At 45.1% G+C, this 18,437-nt stretch overlaps 1 protein-coding gene across 2 annotated transcripts in view; it reads left to right on the forward strand.

Moving 5' to 3' along the window:
• The window catches only part of DOCK1 (dedicator of cytokinesis 1), a 550,965-nt gene that overhangs the window by 68,829 nt on the left and 463,699 nt on the right, over positions 1-18,437 (forward strand). For both annotated transcript variants that reach the window (XM_054503625.2, XM_054503626.2), the window contains exons 3-6: positions 3,413-3,453; positions 7,357-7,412; positions 13,147-13,243; positions 16,080-16,228. In XM_054503625.2, coding sequence (XP_054359600.1) covers positions 3,413-3,453; positions 7,357-7,412; positions 13,147-13,243; positions 16,080-16,228 — 343 coding nt within the window. The remainder of the gene's footprint in view (positions 1-3,412; positions 3,454-7,356; positions 7,413-13,146; positions 13,244-16,079; positions 16,229-18,437) is intronic.

Genomic DNA, 18,437 nt, shown 5'->3' on the forward strand with positions numbered 1-18,437 from the left:
GAAGTCAGTTCTGTAACAGCTGTGAGTCTTTCTCTTCCCAGCCTCATCCCCTCTTTGCTGTGCCCCAGAGCAGCCAGGTAATCGTTCCGTCTGTTCTCTCACTCTCCGGTGCAAAACCTCTGCTGGGACATCCTCTCTCCTTCATGCTGAACTCTGCCATGCAGCAGGGTTTGTGGTGTGACCCCTACTTGTCTTAGGGCACTTGGAGTTTGTGAGCTCATGGAGGACAGAGATTGGGTCTAATCTCTTTCTGTATTTGTGGCGCCCAGTGTGGTCTCTGGCACATGGTGTGTGGGCTCACTTTGTTGAAGAAATAGTGCATGCCAAAAATCGTGGGGAGGAAAACCATAGTTTTCATTTTGCTTAGGAAGGCCATTAGAAGAGGAATTGACTGCCTACGAACATTAAATAAAGACACAAAACTCCTTGCCTTTCATGCCTACTGCTTGGCCCTTCCTCCTCCTGCCTCCCGTAGAAAACCTTTCTGCTGTGTTTGAAGTGGCCTCTCGTTTGCCTGTGTTCTTGTGCTGTTTGGTGTGCATCTGTTTTTAACAGATGTAAGTGTGTCGTTATAGTCTTGTTCTGTTTTTTATTTTCCCTGGTGCTCCATTTAAAATGCACTGTGTTCTCTGTGTCCCTTTAGTCCATGGCTCTAACTGCATCGTGTGCACGTTTCATGTTTTACTAACTGCCTGCCTCCCCAGGTATGAGCACTTAGGTTGTCCCCGCTTCCCACCACCCAAGATCAAGCTGCCCTGAGCATCCTATGTCCATCTCACTCTGCAGGGCACACAGATGTCTTTGGGCTGTGTTCCCAGGAGGGGGTTGCTGGGTCTCGGGTGTGGAGACGTAGACTTTGGATAAGCAGGGCCTGCTTCTCCCAGGCTGGTTGTCGCAGTGGACACTGCCACCCATGGTGACCAGGGGCTTCCTGCATCCTGCAGTGTTCTGCCTTCTACCACTCTTAACTGTGTACTTTTCATTTCTCTGATTATTATTAAACTGAAGCATCTCTTCATACATGTGGAGGTCTTATAGGTTTCTTCTATACATAGTTTATAAACTTTGCTCATTTTCTTTCTTATATTTATTTATTTTTTTTTGAGATGGAGTCTTGTTGCTCTATTGCCCAGGCTGGAGTGCAGTGGCATGATCTCAGCTCACTGCAACCTCTGCCTCCCTGGTTCAGGTGATTCTCAATCTCCCAAGTACCTGGTATTACAGGTGCATGCCACCACGCCCAGCCAATTTTTGTATTTTTAGTAGAGATGGGGTTTCGCCATGTTGGCCAGGCTAGTCTTGGAACTCCAGACCTCAAGTGATCTGCCCACTTTGGCTGCCCAAAATGCCAGGATCACAGGAGTAAGCCACCACTCCCGTCCTCATTTTCTTACTATACTTAGTTGCTTTTTTTTTTGTCTCTGTTTTATTTCCTTATATATTCTAAGACATTAATCTTTGTCAGTTTCAGAAAAGAAAGGACATATTAATGTTGAAAACGCAGGAAGACTATAATAGGATAAAGGACAGTTGTTGAAATTGAGTACACAGCTTTGCATAACTCATTCAACTGACCTTTCTTTTTCCTTTTTGATATATGAGCACTGTGTCATAGATGGGCTTTGATATATGAGCACTGTGTCATAGATGGGCGCTGATACTGGACCAGCTTATCAAAACCACTGAACTTGGCAGTATGGCTATCAGGAGATAATCCTTCAAATGTGTGGCTGAAGTCTAGGCATTTTGTATCTGAGGTTCCCCCTAATCAATCTGTTGAGTCTCCAGTCAAGAAAGTGAAATGAGTTCAGTTCGTCATAACTGGGTCTTAGCAAAACCTTTGCCAGAGTCCTGGCAGTTTCTGTCCTCTTTTCTGGATATGCAGAAAACAGCTGTTTAGTAATCCCTTGGGGATTCTGCTCATCTTAACACCATCACTTTCTGTTTCATAATCATCCTTTTCATCCCTGGTTGTGAAAATTTTCACCTTTTGAGAGAGGCGGAGGCCAGCTGCCGCAACAATGGCCCATTTTCACATCTGTCTGATCTTTGGTTTCTGAGGTTTGACTTTTTAATAGTGTAAAGAAACCCAATGTTTGGTTATTCTCTGGGAATTTACCCATCTCACGTTTTCCAAGTGCCCTCTGTCACTCTCTGACAGGGTCCTTTGTTCCTATGGGGCAGAGTTGGGATTTGTCTTTGAGCTTTTTTTTTTTGAGATGGAGTCTTGCTCTCTCATCCAGGCTGGAGTGCAGCGGCATGATCTTAGCTCACTGCAACCTCTGCCTCTCGAGTTTAAGCAATTCTCCTGCCTCACCCTCCTGAGTAGCTGGGATTATAGGGGCTCACCACCATGCTCGGCTAATTTTTATATTTTTTATTAGAGACGGGCTTTCACCATGTTGGCCAGGCTGGTCTTGAACTCCTGACCTCAAGTGATCCACCTGCCTTGGCCTCCCAGAATGCCGGGATTATAGGCGTGAGCCACTGTGGCTGGTCTCTTTGAGCTTTTGATTAGCTTTCCAGAAACTAGATGGCCTGGAGTGACTTCAGAATGTTTGGGATTAAAAAATCATCCATCTGAATTCACAAATGGTGGGGTGCTTGGAGGCTGGATACTGACGGTAGACCCCTAGGCCTTTGCAGGGGCAGTCCCTGTCCTCAGCCTAAGAGGGGTACCAGGGGTGTGGCTGGGTCTGGTCACTTGTTGAAGGGACTCTTCTGTGTGGCATCCACGGCATGCGGATGGTTCGAGTGTGTCTTTCTTTCTGCTCTCACTATTTTCTTTCTCTCGCCACTTGGAAGGAGCGAGAAGTGGAGCCTGGGCCAAACCCAAAGGGCAGATGTGTCCTGTGCTTGGCCCTGGAGCTTTCTGGGGGTTGAGGGCTGTATTGTTGCTACAGAAGTACTTTGTGAGGTTGTGGCTGCTCCAGGATAAAGTGCCCTGTCTTGAAGCGGGAGGAAGTTCTCTCTCAATGGGTTTTCTGTTTCGGGGCAGTGAGATGCTGGTATGTGACCTTGGAGAGATCTTGGTCTAAATCAGGCAGAGGGAGAGTGAAGAAAATGCATACACAAGGAGCCTACTCAGGGCCAGTGGTTGAAAGGACAAGTCCTGCTCTTGGAACTGTGCATCTGAACTTCAAACTGCTGCTTCTGAACCACGTGAGACGACGGAGGGGAAGGTGTGGAGGCCCACGTGTGAAGGTTGCCAGTTGGGCTCCGGGTGTGCTGTTGAAATGCTCTCTGGGAAACCACGTAGTATATCTCCAAAGCCTTAGGCTCATTGAAAAATGCTGGTGACAAACTGACCTCACTGGTTCTGCCAAACAGTGAGTTCTACACATCATGAATGTATTGTAAGGACCCTAACACGTCTCTTTGTACTAACTGTTTCAACTTTGTATTTGTTTAGGGTGGTACCGAGGTTACACGTTAAGAAAAAAGTCTAAGAAGGTAAGTCCTTCTTCTTAAACACAGTGCATGTCTCTTCATAAATCAAACCTTGAGAGGAAATCAATTCCATCTCATTTGTGTGTGAGGGTTTTACTTCTATATCTCTTTCTCTGAATTAAAAAAAATATATGGGTAGGAATGTGAACGACCTTGGATTGTTTTCTTCTGAACAATATGTGTACATAGAAATTGTAGCTTCATCTCCCTGAGTGAATTGCTGGTTTGTGATATAGTGTTGGCCTGTTGTCTTCTGTTCCTGAATTTTGTGTCTTTTTAGGCCTGTGTGTGTCAGAGAATGATCTGAGTAAAGCAACTTCAGGAAAAAAATTATTTCTCATAGTTGTCAATCTTGTGTTGTCCTTAATAATAAATTAGCAAATTTGCAAAGCTCATGCGTGCTCTTTCCCTCTTGCATATAACTGTTTTTACCCTGCCTAAGTCAAGCTGGGAAAAGAGGAGTTCTGCTCTCCTAGAGCAGTTTGCATGAGTGGTTGTTTGAATTTCTGAAACTAAGACATGTAATTACACCTCGGATCATTGTGGTGGGCACTCCCGTACACAATTCTGTTGTGGCTTTAACATTCTTAGCTTCATAGAACCTAATTATGGCTCTTCTGTTTCATTCTACGATGTTAAGATTTTGAAGTAACCTCTATTCTAAGCTGTGGTTGGGCCGTCCACGTTAACTGAGATGTTTTAATATCTAATTATGTTTGACGGATGGTTCATTTTACTTTTGTGTCCTAAATTTGCCTCTCATTGTCTCCTTATTGGGCTGGACTCTGGATTGTGGTCCTGAGCCTGTAATAAGTCTTCCAAAGTCTAGCAGCCCCAGTGCCAGGGTCCTCCCACTCTGCCTTCCCCAGAGCCTCTAACCCAGGCTTTGCTGAGCAGGTCAGAGTGGGTCATCCTCTTGCAACACCAGCACTTGGGAAGGGTCCAGGGTGGTCCCTATGGCAGCCATCCTCTGGCACAGTCATGTCTAATGTGAGAGACAGTGTTAGGAAATCAGTGAGCCAGATCTGCAAATTGAGACCAGGACCTCTTACCTCGACCGTGCCAACCTCAGACTGGGCTATAGGTCTCTACACATCCAGTGACCTATAGCCTTGAAGTTTGCACAAGATAGATTTCAACCTAGCGGATGGTAGAATAGATTTCTCCAGGGAAAGTTCTATTTTCACATTGATTTTCCCTTCCCCAATCAAGAGTGAATTCCAGCCAGGTCCAAAGGTATCACCTGTAGGCCCAGCTACTTGAGAGACTGAAGTGGGAGGATTGCTTGAGCTCAGGAGTTTGAAACCAGCCTCTGCTGGTCATAATGAGTGAGATCTATCCCTAAAAAAAATAGTGTGTGCCTGCAGATGAAACTCTGAATGTGGGAAAGCTGCAATTGAAACCTTTAGTAATAAGAGATTAAGATCATGGACTAATATGCCCCTCCCCTGTCGCATTCCTACATAGGACACAGCTGCCACATCCTGGGCTGGATGTGCCCCAGGCAAGCTGTTCCTTTTTCTTTGAATCTTATTTGGTATTTGTTATCACCTTCCCCAATTTGAGATCTCTCATTCCCACAATGCCTCCCCAAACCATAGTACTTCTGCACTACACCTGGGTGCCTAGACATCATAACTCATTCATAACTCATCAACACAGTAGAGCTGGGTAGGGAGTACCTATTTTTCCATCTAAGATCTCCACTGGTAGATGAATAAATCCAAGCTTTACAGAGATTGTAAATTTGTAAGGGGCCTCCTAGGCAGTAGCAGAAAAGGGATGTGGGCCCTAGGAATCCTGGCACCACATGTCTGTGAACAACTTTCCTGTAGTTATAAGTGTGCAGTTGATCAGGGGTGGTGCTGAGCAAGCCCAGCGGAAGTTGCGCATTTCAAACCTGCAGGTGTGTCCAGCCTCACGCAGTCGTGATCCTTCCTGTGGCTTCATGATTCTCCAGTGAGTTTGCTGAGATTGAGGGTCGTTTCCGCCTGTGGACATGGACAGGACTGGGATTGGTTTTTTGTTTTTCTCCCCCATCTGGGTGGACACCTATTGCTATCATGGAAAGACACCCAGGAGGGTGTACCTGGGATTTGGAGGTGTCTCGGATAACCAGGACCTGAACACAGCAACCCAGCGTTGGGGTCCCTTCAGACTTTTGTTTTTTTTTAAGTTAATGTTTTATTTTTTTGGAGGCAGGGTCTCACTTTGTGGCTGAGACTGGAGTGCAGTGGCGTGATCATAGATCACTGCCACCTCGACTTCCTGGGCTCAAGGTATTCTCCTCCCTCAGCCTCCCAAGTAGCTGGGACTACAGGTGCACACCACCATGCCTAACTAATTTGTAAAAAAAATTTTGGCAGAGACAGGGTCTCACCATCTTGCTCTGGCTGTTGGTGAGCTCCTAGGCTCCTAGGCTGAAGTGATCCTCTCACCTCGGCTTCCCGAAGTGCTGGTTGCAGGTGTGCACCTCTGAGCCTGGCCCAGCCTTGTTTGTTGCTCAGCCTCTGACTCTCTGCCTGACGCCTTCCCTCTCTGTGATAATTCTTCTTTATACGGAATTTGGCCACTTTCCTTGTTGGCAGAAGCAACATGAATCATTGGTGCCTGCTAGACCAGTTCAGCCCCCTGCCTGCCCCCTGCCCGCCCCCTGCCCTTCTCAAACTTGATTGGTAGCTTGTTTTCTGCATCATTCAGGGCTGGATGCCGGGGAAACCCAGGCAGAAGCTTCCATTCCCACAACAGGTGCCTTGAAGCCACAGGGGTGCCACTTTATGCATTTCTGCTGCATGCACTAAATCTCATGCAGGAAGCGGTAGCTGGGTTGTGTTGCACTGCCCAAGACTCCAGCCCCGTTGCCCCTTTTCTTACCTTCCTTTGCTTACCTCTGCTTTATTCCAGTAAGGGAGTTATTTTGCTTGCTCAGAAAGCAGGACCCTAGGTTTTTTTTTTTTTTTCCTGAGGCAGAGTCTTGCTCTGTCACCCAGGCTGGAGTGCAGTGGCAGGATCTTAGCTCACTGCAACCTCCACTTCCCAAGTTCAAGCGATTCTCCTGCCTCAGCCTCCTGAGTAGCTGGGATTACAGGTGCCCGCCACCACACCCGGCTAATTTTTGTATTTTTAGTAGAGATGGGGTTTCACCATGTTGGCCAGGCTGGTCTTGAACTCCTGACCTCAAGTGATCCACACACCTGAGCCTCTCAAAGTGTTGGGATTACATCGCGCCTGGCCTAGGACCCAAACTCTTGACAAAGCTCTTTCTGGCACTTCACAGAATGTGCCTGAGGCTGAATGTCCTGTTGAGAAACTCTCCCCAGGCTTCATTCTCTTGGGCTCACATGTGCATTGCACTTGAGGGAGGCAGGCCAGCTTATCAGCGGAAGCTAGGGTGTACCCCCAGGTGTTGTGCAGATTGGGCGAAATTCGGCCTGTCTTCCTGTATTTTACCAGAGGGCCCCCCTGTTGGGGAGGTCTCTGAGAAAGTCCCCGTGGGTCTGGGTACATGGTCAGTGCAAAGTTGGTGTAAACCAACTTTCATCATTTTGAAAGAGGAGGCCATCATCAAAAATTGCTTTTGAGACATCAGTTGGCCTTTTTTCTGCCTGCGTTGAGGCCAAAAAGGTGTGATCTATGGAGCAGCCTGCAAATTGCCTGTATCTTTGTGGACTTTTTCCTTTGCAAGTGTGTTGTCTGTTTGCTTCTAAGATGTCGGCAGACTCTGCAATTCAAGCGGAATGAGTTGCCGTCTTTTCCACTTCTTTGTGTTTTCTTTGATATGTTAAGACTTAAAAAATTAAGAGCGATCTAGCCACCCCTCACCCCACCTTTTTGGGAACTATTGTTTGATTTACATTCAGCAATCCTATTGATAATAAAAGCTACTGTTTTTTTTTTCTCCCAAAGGGTATATTTCCTGCTTCATATATTCATCTTAAAGAAGCGATAGTTGAAGGAAAAGGGTGAGTCTGGTCTTGATGTTTAAATGAAGAATTGCAATTACTGTATTTGGCCTTGCTCCTCTTTTGTATGATGGTGTAATATGAGAGGGTCAAGACAATGGATGTGATTGACTCCAGGGGGACAGGAGTTTTGGGGAGAGAAAGGGGACTTGTGATTCAGAGTTGTGTTTAACATGGCTTTGATCCTTTTTAGAGTCTGAAGTCAGCACCATACTTGGCAGTCACTGTCCTTGAACCTGGGGTCACTATTGGAAAGCATTCGCCCTGGTGCTCTGTGCTTCCTCTGTGAGCTACTGACTTCATTTGGCAGAGACTCCAAAGCCCCCCAGCTCTGAGTCCCCCTTTTTTTTTTGGGAAGACACTGCAGGCTGTGATATAAATGGAGTTTAGGGTGAAGCAACAGTTGTTGAATTGGGACATGCATGAGTTTACATTTTGTCTAATTGTGATGTATGTTTCCTAGAGGTCATAAAACTGATGTATAAGATCATTAAAAGGACATTTCTAGAACAGGAACCCATTAGGCAGGAATGGCAAATGAATAGCCAGGTGTGAACTTGGAAGAAGGAACATTAAAATGGTTTCTTTTTTTGTCTCTGCTACATCTTCACACTCAGTTAAATATGTAAATTATAAAATTACTAATCATATGATTACTGCATAATGACATCTCTTTGGCTGATTACAAAATTGCCTTTCCAAGCACTGTACTTTTAACATACGAAAAGAACTGTTCGGGTTCCATAGTTCCATGATGCATAATTAAAATGAAGAAAATAATTTAGAGGCATGAATGATGATGGCCTGCAGTATGGTACTTTTTAGACAGATAAAGTGTTTTGTATGCAGAGTTTTAAAGGGAAGAAAAAGAAAGTTGAGACTTTTACTCTGTGGAAGTAACTGGATCAAGTGTGCATTTAGTATACTTTATATGTGCGTTAGAATCCTTATACAGGGCAGACTGTATATGATTAGTTAAAAAGCACTTTGATGTATACAAAAGAATATATGTAAAATGTAATTATGAAGCATGACAATAAAGTGAACAACAGGTTATTCTGAGTCTCAGTAGAGTCACACCTAACCAGACAGGCAGACAGAGACACATTTGGTTCGTGTTCCTGGGCCTTCTGGTCCAAGGTGCCCCACTGTGGGCAAATGCCTAGAGCTATGGTGAAATGAACAGTTTAGAAACAATTTCCCTGCTGTTGCTTTGGGTTCCCTGTGATTGTTCCACACTCTTTTCCTGGCTCTATCTGTCTCCCTTGCCACGGCCACTCAAGCCTAGCTGCCCAACAGCTCCTTCCCTGAAGAACCCTGGCCTTCAGGCTTGACAGGTGATCTCATCCCTCTTCTTTTCCTGCAGGTTGTTGTAGACTTCCAGCTTCCCTTCTTCTCCTGGTCCTTTGCCCTTTCTAGTGCCAATGTGGGCCACGCTTTCATCCCACCTCTGCCTGCCTTCTTGCTCTCCAAGTTTATTGTCCTGTCTCTCTTGCAGAGTCTGTCTCTTTCAGGATCTGTCTCTTGCTGGTCTCTTGCATGATCGTTCTCATATGGCCTCTGTCCTGCAGGCTGCCTCGTAAGCCTCTCTTTCTTGCATGAGCTCTCTCTTGCATCATCTGTCTCTCCCTCGCGGGCTCTGTCTCCCTCGCGGGCTCTTTCTCTCGCGGGCTCTGTCTTTCTCTCGCGGGCTCTGTCTTTCTCTCGCGGGCTCTGTCTTTCTCTCGCGGGCTCTGTCTTTCTCTCGCGGGCTCTGTCTTTCTCTCGCGGGCTCTGTCTTTCTCTCGCGGGCTCTGTCTTTCTCTCGCGGGCTCTGTCTTTCTCTCGCGGGCTCTGTCTTTCTCTCGCAAGGCTCTCTCTCATGTGGTCTCTCTCACAGTATCTTGCTTGCATTGACTCTCGTGAAGGATCTGTTTTGCTTCGTCTCTCTTCTCTCTGGATGCTGACTTCATTCATTCTCAGACATCCCAAATGATTACTCTATGCCTGTTACCACTGATTCTGTACCTATTCCCCCATAACCAAAGCAATTCCCATTTTGTCCCCCATGCTTTTCCCAGTACTGACATGGTTAGCAATGCCTCCTTATGTCCAGACCTCACAGTTTCTTCTCATCCTCCGCCTCTGGAGCTCCACTGCAGCCTTGGACACATTGGTCCCTGCTTCACTGAAAGCCCATCTTAACGCTGATGCTCTCATCCTCTTCTTGTTATGCTGACCTACTGCTCAGGCATGTCACCATCTCCTCTGTCCCGTGTCCGCTACTCTGAGGGTGCTGTCCTAGCCTTCTCCTGTTTCTTTGTTGCCCCTCCCTGATTGACATGGCCTCTGTTGCGTTCCCCTCTTCAGCTGATCTGTCTCTATGGGTGATGCTCACATCGGGACCACCAGCCCTGACTTGTCTTCACCCCTCATTCAGTTAGGCAGCCAAGTAACTAAAGAGAATCATCCCCACTGTTGGGTGAGCATCTGCTATGTCCCATTCATTCTCTTTTCAAAACAAATTATTATTATTTTTATTTTGTATTGTGTATTTTTATTTTTTGAGAGGGAGTCTTGCTCTGTCACCGAGGTTGAAGTGCAGTGGCAAGATCTTGGCTCACTGCAACCTCTGCCTCCAGGTTCAAGTGATTCTCCTGCCTTAGCCTCCCCAGTGGCTGGGACTACAGGCATTCACCACCATGCCCAGCTAATTTTTGGGTTTTTTTTTTTTTCAGTAGAGATGGGGTTTCACCATGGTGGCCAGGCTGGTCTTGAACTCCTGACCTTAAGTGATCTGTCTGCCTTGGCCTCCCAAAGTGCTGGGATTACAGATGTGAGCCACCGCACCCGGCCGAAAAATTATTTTTAGATTTAACAACTAAAAAAAATTGTATGTATTTATGGTGTACAACATGATATTTTGAAGTATGTATACATTGTGGGATGGCTAAATCAAACTACCTATGTGTGCATTACCTTACATACTTATCATTTATTTGTAGTGAGAACATTTAAAATCTACTCTCAGCAATTTCGAGTATACAGTACATTGCTATTGACTGTAGTCACCTTGGTGTAGGATAGTAGGCCTGTTGAACTTATTCCTCCTAACAGAAACTCGGTGTCCCTTTGACCCATCATCTCCTCACTCCGCTATGTCCCATTCATTCTTTTTTTTTTTTGAGACTAAGTCTTGCTCTGTTGCCCAGGTTGGAGTGCAGTAGCATGATCTCCGCTCACTACAACCTCCGCCTCCTGCGTTCAAGCGATTCTCCTGTCTCAGCCTCCCGAGTAGCTGGGATTACAGGTGCACGCCACCATGCCTGGCTAATTTTTGTATTTTTAGTAGAGACAGGGTTTCACCATGTTGGCCAGGCTGGCCTCGAACTCCTGACCTCAGGTGTTCTACCCACTTTAGCCTCCCAAAGTGTTGTGATTACAGGCGTGAGCCACTGCGCGGAGCCCCATTCATTCTTAAAAATGCTCTGCCTTGATGCTCTTTCCCTCAGTCTTACCAGCAGCCCTATGAGGCAGGCATTGTTGGGGTTACGTATGCTTGAACCCTGGCAGGTAACAAGGTGGTAACAAAGGTAAGACAATAAAGCCAGATCAAATGCGTTAATGCCAGCTGGCATGTTAATCCCAGGGATCCACTGGGCCTACCAGAAGGGAGGAACCTAAGGCGGAACCAGAACCAACAGCAGGACATGGTGCATGCACTGAGGCCCTATTCACATGATGGAAGGGAGGTCATTGAGCTCCAAGCTTCTCATAGCCAGTGTGAGGAGCACCCAGTGGACTCAACCCAGGATCCGTAAGATGAAAACATCCCAGTTGTTGTTGCAGATCCTCACACTGTGAGTGGAAGGAAATTTCTCCCTGCAGACTTTGTAGGGATGACACCTTAGCATGTAATGAACCGCATTTCCATCAACATCCTTACTGGGAAACTTGGGGACATCCTTGGCAGGGCTGTTTTAATAGTCATGTTCTTCAATAGGCACTGATAGTGGCCCATGAAAGGGTCATTTTGTTGTTGGTGGCGGTGGTGGTGGTGATGGTGGTGGTTTTTTTTTTTTTTTTTCGAGATGGTGTCTCACTTTGTTGCCTAGGCTGGAGTACAATGGTACAATCTTGGCTCACTGCAACTTTCGCCTCCCAGGTTCAAGTGATTCTCCTGCCTCAGCCTCCCGAGTAGCTGGGATTACAGGCCCACACCACCACGCCCGGCTAATTTTTTGTATTTATTTATTATTTTTAGTAGAGTCGGGGTTTTACCATGTTGGCCAGGCTGGTCTCGAACTCCTGATCCACCCACCTTGGCCTCCCAAAGTGCTGGGATTATAGGCGTGAGCCACCACGCCCAGCCCAAAGGGTCATTCTTCATAGCAGTTTTCTAGGGGATGGTCTTGCCTGCATCCTTCCTTCCCTCTGATGTCTGGTTCTGGAACTATCCACGAGACCACCATTCTTTCAGGGTCCCCATTGTCTCTTGCTTTGGGATCCTCCCCTCCACTGTCAGTAAGTCATCGCAGGCCTGATCCCCAATCGTGAGCCAAAGTCAGAGTTCCTTCCATAGGTCTGGGCTCTGTGCACATCAAGGGATGTAGGTGGGACCTATTGTAGCATCCCTCGGCATTCCATGCTGGCCACATTCTTGCCTGTTCAGGACACACAGACAACCTGTGAGGCCAGCTAGCCTAACTACACCAGCCACAAATTCACTCTCTTCCCCCAACCCTCAGTAGTCTGAGTCTTACTTAGTGTAGTGCCTGACCCAGAGCACATGCCCAGGAAGCAATGGTTGATTTGATGAAAACCAGTGCATAAATAGGTAATGAGTTAAGAATAAGTCAAGGGGTTGGGCATGGTGGCTCATGCCTGTAATCCCAGCCCTTTGGGAGGCTGAGGTGGGAGTATCACCTGAAGTCAGGCGTTCAAGACCAGCCTGGCCAATATGGTGAAACCTCATCTCTACTAAAAATACAAAAATTAGCCGGGCGTGGTGGTGGGCACCTGTAATCCTAGCTACTTGGGAGGCTGAGGCAGGAGAATCGCTTGAACCTGGGAGGCAGAGATTGCAATGAGGTGAGATTGTGCCACTGCACTCCAGCCTGTGTGACAGAGCGAGACACCATCTCAAAAACAAAGAGTAAGTCAAAGGTTAACCTTTTGGGGTGGAGGAAAAACGATAAGAAAGAGGATACAGAATTTAATCAGAGTTGGCATCAGATAGAGTAACCACGGACATTTGGAAGCTGTAACCTCTCTCATATTTCGCCAAGGATAACTGCTTCCTGTACTATCATGTAACGAGTTTTATGCATGATGGAAAATATAAAAGTCATCTTAACCCAAACCTGTATTTTAATACCACATGGACCGGCTGTGATTTATGGCATCTTTAAGATAGATGGGTACACATATTATGAATATACTTTCCTTTTGCCAGACCTTGATGTTCTGTAGACTTTTAATGGAATATTATTTGCCTCTTTCATCTTACCTTGACGTATGAGGTGGATGGCTTAAGCGCAGGGTAATGTATGAACCTTCCCAAGCTCTGTACAAATATAACTTGTCATTCATAGAGACGTATGTATTTATATGTGAGCATGCAGTCTTATTTGTAGATTGTCTTCCCATTTGCTTAATACTGAACGCTGTGGCCTAGATGTGAAATTTATCAGGTACTACTCACAGCAGGCAGTGAAACCGTGGACTCAGCTGCTCTTTCCTTCTTTCCTCCCAGGCAACATGAAACAGTCATCCCTGGTGACCTCCCCCTCATCCAGGAAGTCACCACGACACTCCGAGAGTGGTCCACCATCTGGAGGCAGCTCTACGTGGTGAGAAAATGAGATATTCATTCAAAGCTTAGAAATAGAGAGTGGGCTTTTTTGACCCTGATATGCCAATGGGATGTTTTTCTTTCTCAGCGAACCTTAAAAGCAGAGCTTCCGAGACAGAGTTTTACTCAGAAACGGCAAAGGAATGGCTGAGAGTTTAGCCCCTGTTGGGAGCTGTGTGCCCTTCGACCTGCCATGTATTTGGGTGTATTACAGTGAGCTGTAGCAGAAGGGACTGTAGGATGTGTCTTTCCTTGCATTGGAAGGAGAAATGTGGTTGTTTCAGGCCCCTGGAACGCGGGATCGGGCAGTGTGTGTTGATGTCACCTTTTAAACAGTAATAGGTGCTTATTTAAGGATCCAGTAGAGGGCAATTACTATTTTTTTTTTTTTTTTTTTTTTTTTTTGTCGTTGTCTGACAGTAGGTAATACCTCTTATCATTTAAGAAAAACAACAGAGTCTTCTAGATTTACCTGTGTTTGTGACAGGGATAGGGAAATATTTTACATTCCAGCTTCGTGTGCAATTGTCCAGTTCTCCTGATCACAGAAGAACTCTTATTAATGCAGAGAGGTTGAAGCTCTGACATCTTCCATTTCGTATTCCCTCAGGGCATTTCTTTGCACATAAATTCATATTTGCAGAAGATTACCTTTTGTTAAGCTTGTATTTCTATTCAGAGTGTTGATTTCTCATATGCTAATGTTATTATCACCAAGCCAGGGCTCTGGAAGGAAGTCGGTACGTTCATTTCTTGAGAACATAGAAAACTTCCTAAAGTCCTGCAGCTGCTTGTTGGGCAGGCTTGTTGTTTCTGATTATACAGTGGTTTCCTGTAAATGCACAGTAATAAGCAGTTGCAGTAATTGTCATCAAATGTACTGAAAAACCTAAAAGCGTAAAGTTAGCCATGAATGTTTTGTGTAAATCTGAGCAATTCTGTAGTCAGGGTTTCATCTTCAACTTAGCAATTTTTTAAACAAAAATATGGCAACAAAACAAACAGGAGTTGATGCTAATAGTCAGTGGACCTACTTAAGTCTATAACCCTAGAGTAGGTATTCTTAATGAGCACATTGGTTTCCTTTTACAAAACTTAAATTTGCCTCTGATAGACTTACACGGTTGGATTTGTGCAAAGAAAGCTAAGCCAAAAAATGGCTATAATATTTTTATATGGGCTGGGCACAGTGGCTTATGCCTGTAATCCCAGCACTTTGGGAGGCCGAGGCGGATGGATCACCTGAGGTCAGGAGTTCGAGACCAGCCTGGCCAACATGGTGAAACCCTGTCCCTACTAAAAATACAAAAATTAGCTGAGCATGGTGGAGCGTGCCTGTAGTCCCAGCTACTTGGGAAGCTGAGGCAGGAGAATTGCTTGATCCTGGAAGGCGGAGGTTGCAATGAGCTGAGATTGCGCCACTGCACTCCAGCCTGAGTAACAGGGTGAGACCCCTCTAAAAAAAAAAAAATGCATTTTTTGCTCCACATTGTAGATATTAGCAAAATAGTAAGGATTTTAGATAGTTGATACAGCCTTAGAGCAGTGGACAAGAGAGGGCAGCGTGGATATTAGAAACTCCTAGAAAGAAGGTTAAATACCAGAGTGAGGTACATGGTTTAGATATGTAGAGGGGGAGTTTTTTTAAAAAGTGGCAGTGAACAAATTTAATGTTTTAAAGAGAACATGACATTTAGATACCTTTTTATTTATTTATTTTTTGAGATAGGGTCTTGCTCTGTCTCTCAGGCTAGATTGCAGTGGCACGATCACAGCTCCCTGCAGCCTTAACCTCCCGGGCTCAAGCAATGCTCCCACCTCAGCCTCCTGAGTAGCTGGGACTACACCTGTGAGCCACCATGCTCAGCTAAGTTTTTTAATTTTTGAAGAGATGAGGTCTCCTTATGTTGCCCAGGCTGGTCTCCAACTCCTGGACTCAAGCAGTCCTCACGCCTCTGCTTCCCAAAGTGCTAGGATTATAGGCTGGAGCTACCAAGGCTAGCAATGCTTAGAATTTTATCACATTAGGTTCCACCTAGATTTCTTTTCATGGAAAGAACCACTGAGTTATTTTCCTTCAGATAATCCCTAATCTCCTTGATTATTGTACGCTTGTAATTGCAAGCTGCAAACTGTTGCTTTTCTTTGAGCCGTCAATCCCATCAAAATTCTTAGAAAGTGGTAAGAAGTGTGAGTTTTGCATCTTATTTGCATTTTCCTCTTGTCACAAAAGCACCAAGAGCTTGTAGATTGAGATTTGGTCTCTTGCAGAAGTGTCTCTTGTGGGTTGTACACACCACAGTGTGCAGCAGCCCACCCAGGGTGGAATGCTTCTTCTTCCCTATAGCTCAGCTGAGAGCAAGGCTGAGGAGTTCAGGTTCTCAGTGTGCGGAGAAGGGTCCAGGGTGCAGGGTGTTCTGAAGACCATATGTAGGTTGTAGGATTCAGATCTTTAGGCTCAGACTAATTCTGGAGGAGCTTTAGAGTTGTCCATCTCTGATCCAGATGCAGGAAGCTCACGAGCAGGTGTTGATGCTCAAGGTCTAGCCCCTGTTGGGATCACCTTTTTGCTTCAGTGGGACATAGGATGTTGGATTAACTCTTGGGGATTATGCATTACTTTTTATTCCTTTAATCTTTTAATGTCTCATGGAAACCAAATTCCGTATAATATGTTTTAGTTTATGCTGAAAGCACCTTTTAATTCAATATTAACTAAATCTCATGATCTAGTGCTTACACCTCATGTATATTTGAAGAGATATCCATTCTCTACCATCTCCACAATGCTGTTTTATAACAAAATCTTTCTGATTGGGTTTTCCCCCGTATAGCAAGATAACAGGGAGATGTTTCGAAGTGTGCGGCACATGATCTATGACCTTATTGAATGGCGATCACAAATTCTTTCTGGAACTCTGCCTCAGGATGAACTCAAAGAACTGAAGAAGAAGGTCACAGCCAAAATTGATTATGGAAACAGGTTTGTTTATTTGAAAGATGATTTTACGCTTAAATTATCCAATGTAATAACATCACTATAAGCCTTCAGGAGACCAAGATCACATTTTATCATAAAACAAAATTTCTACCATCAAAATAATGGCATGTTTTTCATTTTGAAAAGGATGAGGTATTTTCCACTGGATTCTGAACTGGGAGCCATTCTTGAAACCTTGTCATTCTTCAAGGGATAGAGTCAAGAAGCCAGGGAGCCTGTGGTTTTCACCGTTCTGGAGGGAACCCCATCATTACTCCCCTAGCAAGGAACTTTTACTTTCTGACCATAGTTTTTGACTTTGAGTCCAGATCTTGGGGGCCTTGTGTAGTGACAAGCAACAGGTTTCTTCCTGTGGAATCCCAGGTTCTGAGAGTTGGAATGGACATTAGATCACTGGAAAGTTTGTCACCTGTGTAGGCTTGCCAGTTTTCACAAACAGAAATATAGTCCAGTTAAATTTCACTGCAGATAAACAACAAATAGTTGCTTTGTGCAGTTGTGTCTCTTGCCAGAGCAAGAGCTCTTCCCATCCACAGCAGGCATCCCCCCAGCTCTGCATGAGTGCCTTTAGTGCTCACCCCTGCCTACAGCTGTACCTTCTATGTTAGCACGTGTTTTTTGATGCTGAAAGCAAACAAGCTGCTCTGATCCTAATTCTGCTGGGTCCTGTAACTAGAATGAGTCCCTGCCCTTTTCCACCTGGTAATATTTAGTTTTTCATAGAATAGCAGAGCTGCAAGAAGCCTTATAAAGTATCTGGTCACATGGTTCCCAAATGCTCTTCTATTTCAGAATCACTTGGATAGCTGTTGAATTATAGAATCCCGAGACCTACCCCTTAAGGCTCTGATTTGTGATATCTGGGATGCTGGCTGGAAATCTCAGGTGTTTTTTTTTTTTTTGAGATGGAGTTTCGCCCTTGTTGCCCAGACTGGAGTGCAATGGCATGATCTTGGCCCATTGCAATCTCTGCCTCCTGGGTTCAAGTGATTCTCCTGCTTCAGCCTCCCGGATAGCTGGGATTATAGGCATGCACTACCATGCCTGGCTAATTTTGTATTTTTAGTAGAGATGGGGTTTCTCCATGTTGATCAGGCTGATCTCAAACTCCCTACCTCAGGTGATCCGCCCGCCTCGGCATCCCAAAGTGCCAGGATTACATGCGAGAGCCACTGCTCCCAGCCGGAAATCTCAAGTTTTAAAAATAGAGTTGGGTTGTGCTGGACAGCAGATTTGGGAAACTTCTGGTTTAATTCAACCCCCTCATTTTACACATTGGAATGTGGAAGTCACAAAAGGGAAGGGGTTTGCTTCCAGCCATTCAGCAGAAAGGAGTTTGGGTAAATCAAAGAACCTTTCTGTAAAATCAGAATTATCACATAATTTTCTGGTAATTTATATTTTGAAGTGTGAAAAATTTCTTAAAGCAATGTTATAAGCAAGATGTAGGGTTTGGATTAGAAATGCTGTAGGAGAAGTTTTTATTTTTTTTCCCAGAAAGCCTGAGATATTAGCTATTATTGCAGCAAAACCCATTTCAAGACCACCTGCTTAAAAAAGCAGACTTTTAGAGCTTTGATTTGATTTTCTATTGGAGTATCATAGTTTAAACTTATGTTCAGAGACCACCTGCTTAACTTGGCTGCAGGAAGCTAGCAAAGTACATTGTATCATGGAAAAATCTAGTTAAGGAAGGAAGTGTTTCCAAATACAGTTTACTACTTTGATAGGAAATACAGTCCTTAATAAGACAGTTTTTTTGCCCAAGGATCTCCAGTCTCCTCCATAATTTCTCCAAAGCCCAGTGCTCTGCATATGTTTTCCTACTTCTTCCTTCAGAAAACCTAAATGATGCAAAATGATATCACAGTGTTGAATGTTTGATTTTAAGGTGGGTGGATTTAATAAGGAAAAGATGTTTTGCGTCTTTTTCATTGATCGCTTAGGCATTCTTGCCTTTTTGATTTATTTTTAACCTGGGTGGAGGGGTTTGAGGAGCTATTTGAGAATGTGATGAAGGTCTTGGACCATATCTCTAGAAAAATGCACATACACAATACACACACACAGGCACACAGACCCCCCAACACAGACACACAGACACAGACACACACACACACACACACACACACACACATACACACACACGATTTCAGGTTGGGGAGGGCTCCCACCCTGTCCTCATAGATGC

This window comes from Pongo pygmaeus, chromosome 8 (genome assembly GCF_028885625.2).
Source record: "Pongo pygmaeus isolate AG05252 chromosome 8, NHGRI_mPonPyg2-v2.0_pri, whole genome shotgun sequence".
Lineage (NCBI taxonomy): Eukaryota > Metazoa > Chordata > Mammalia > Primates > Hominidae > Pongo > Pongo pygmaeus.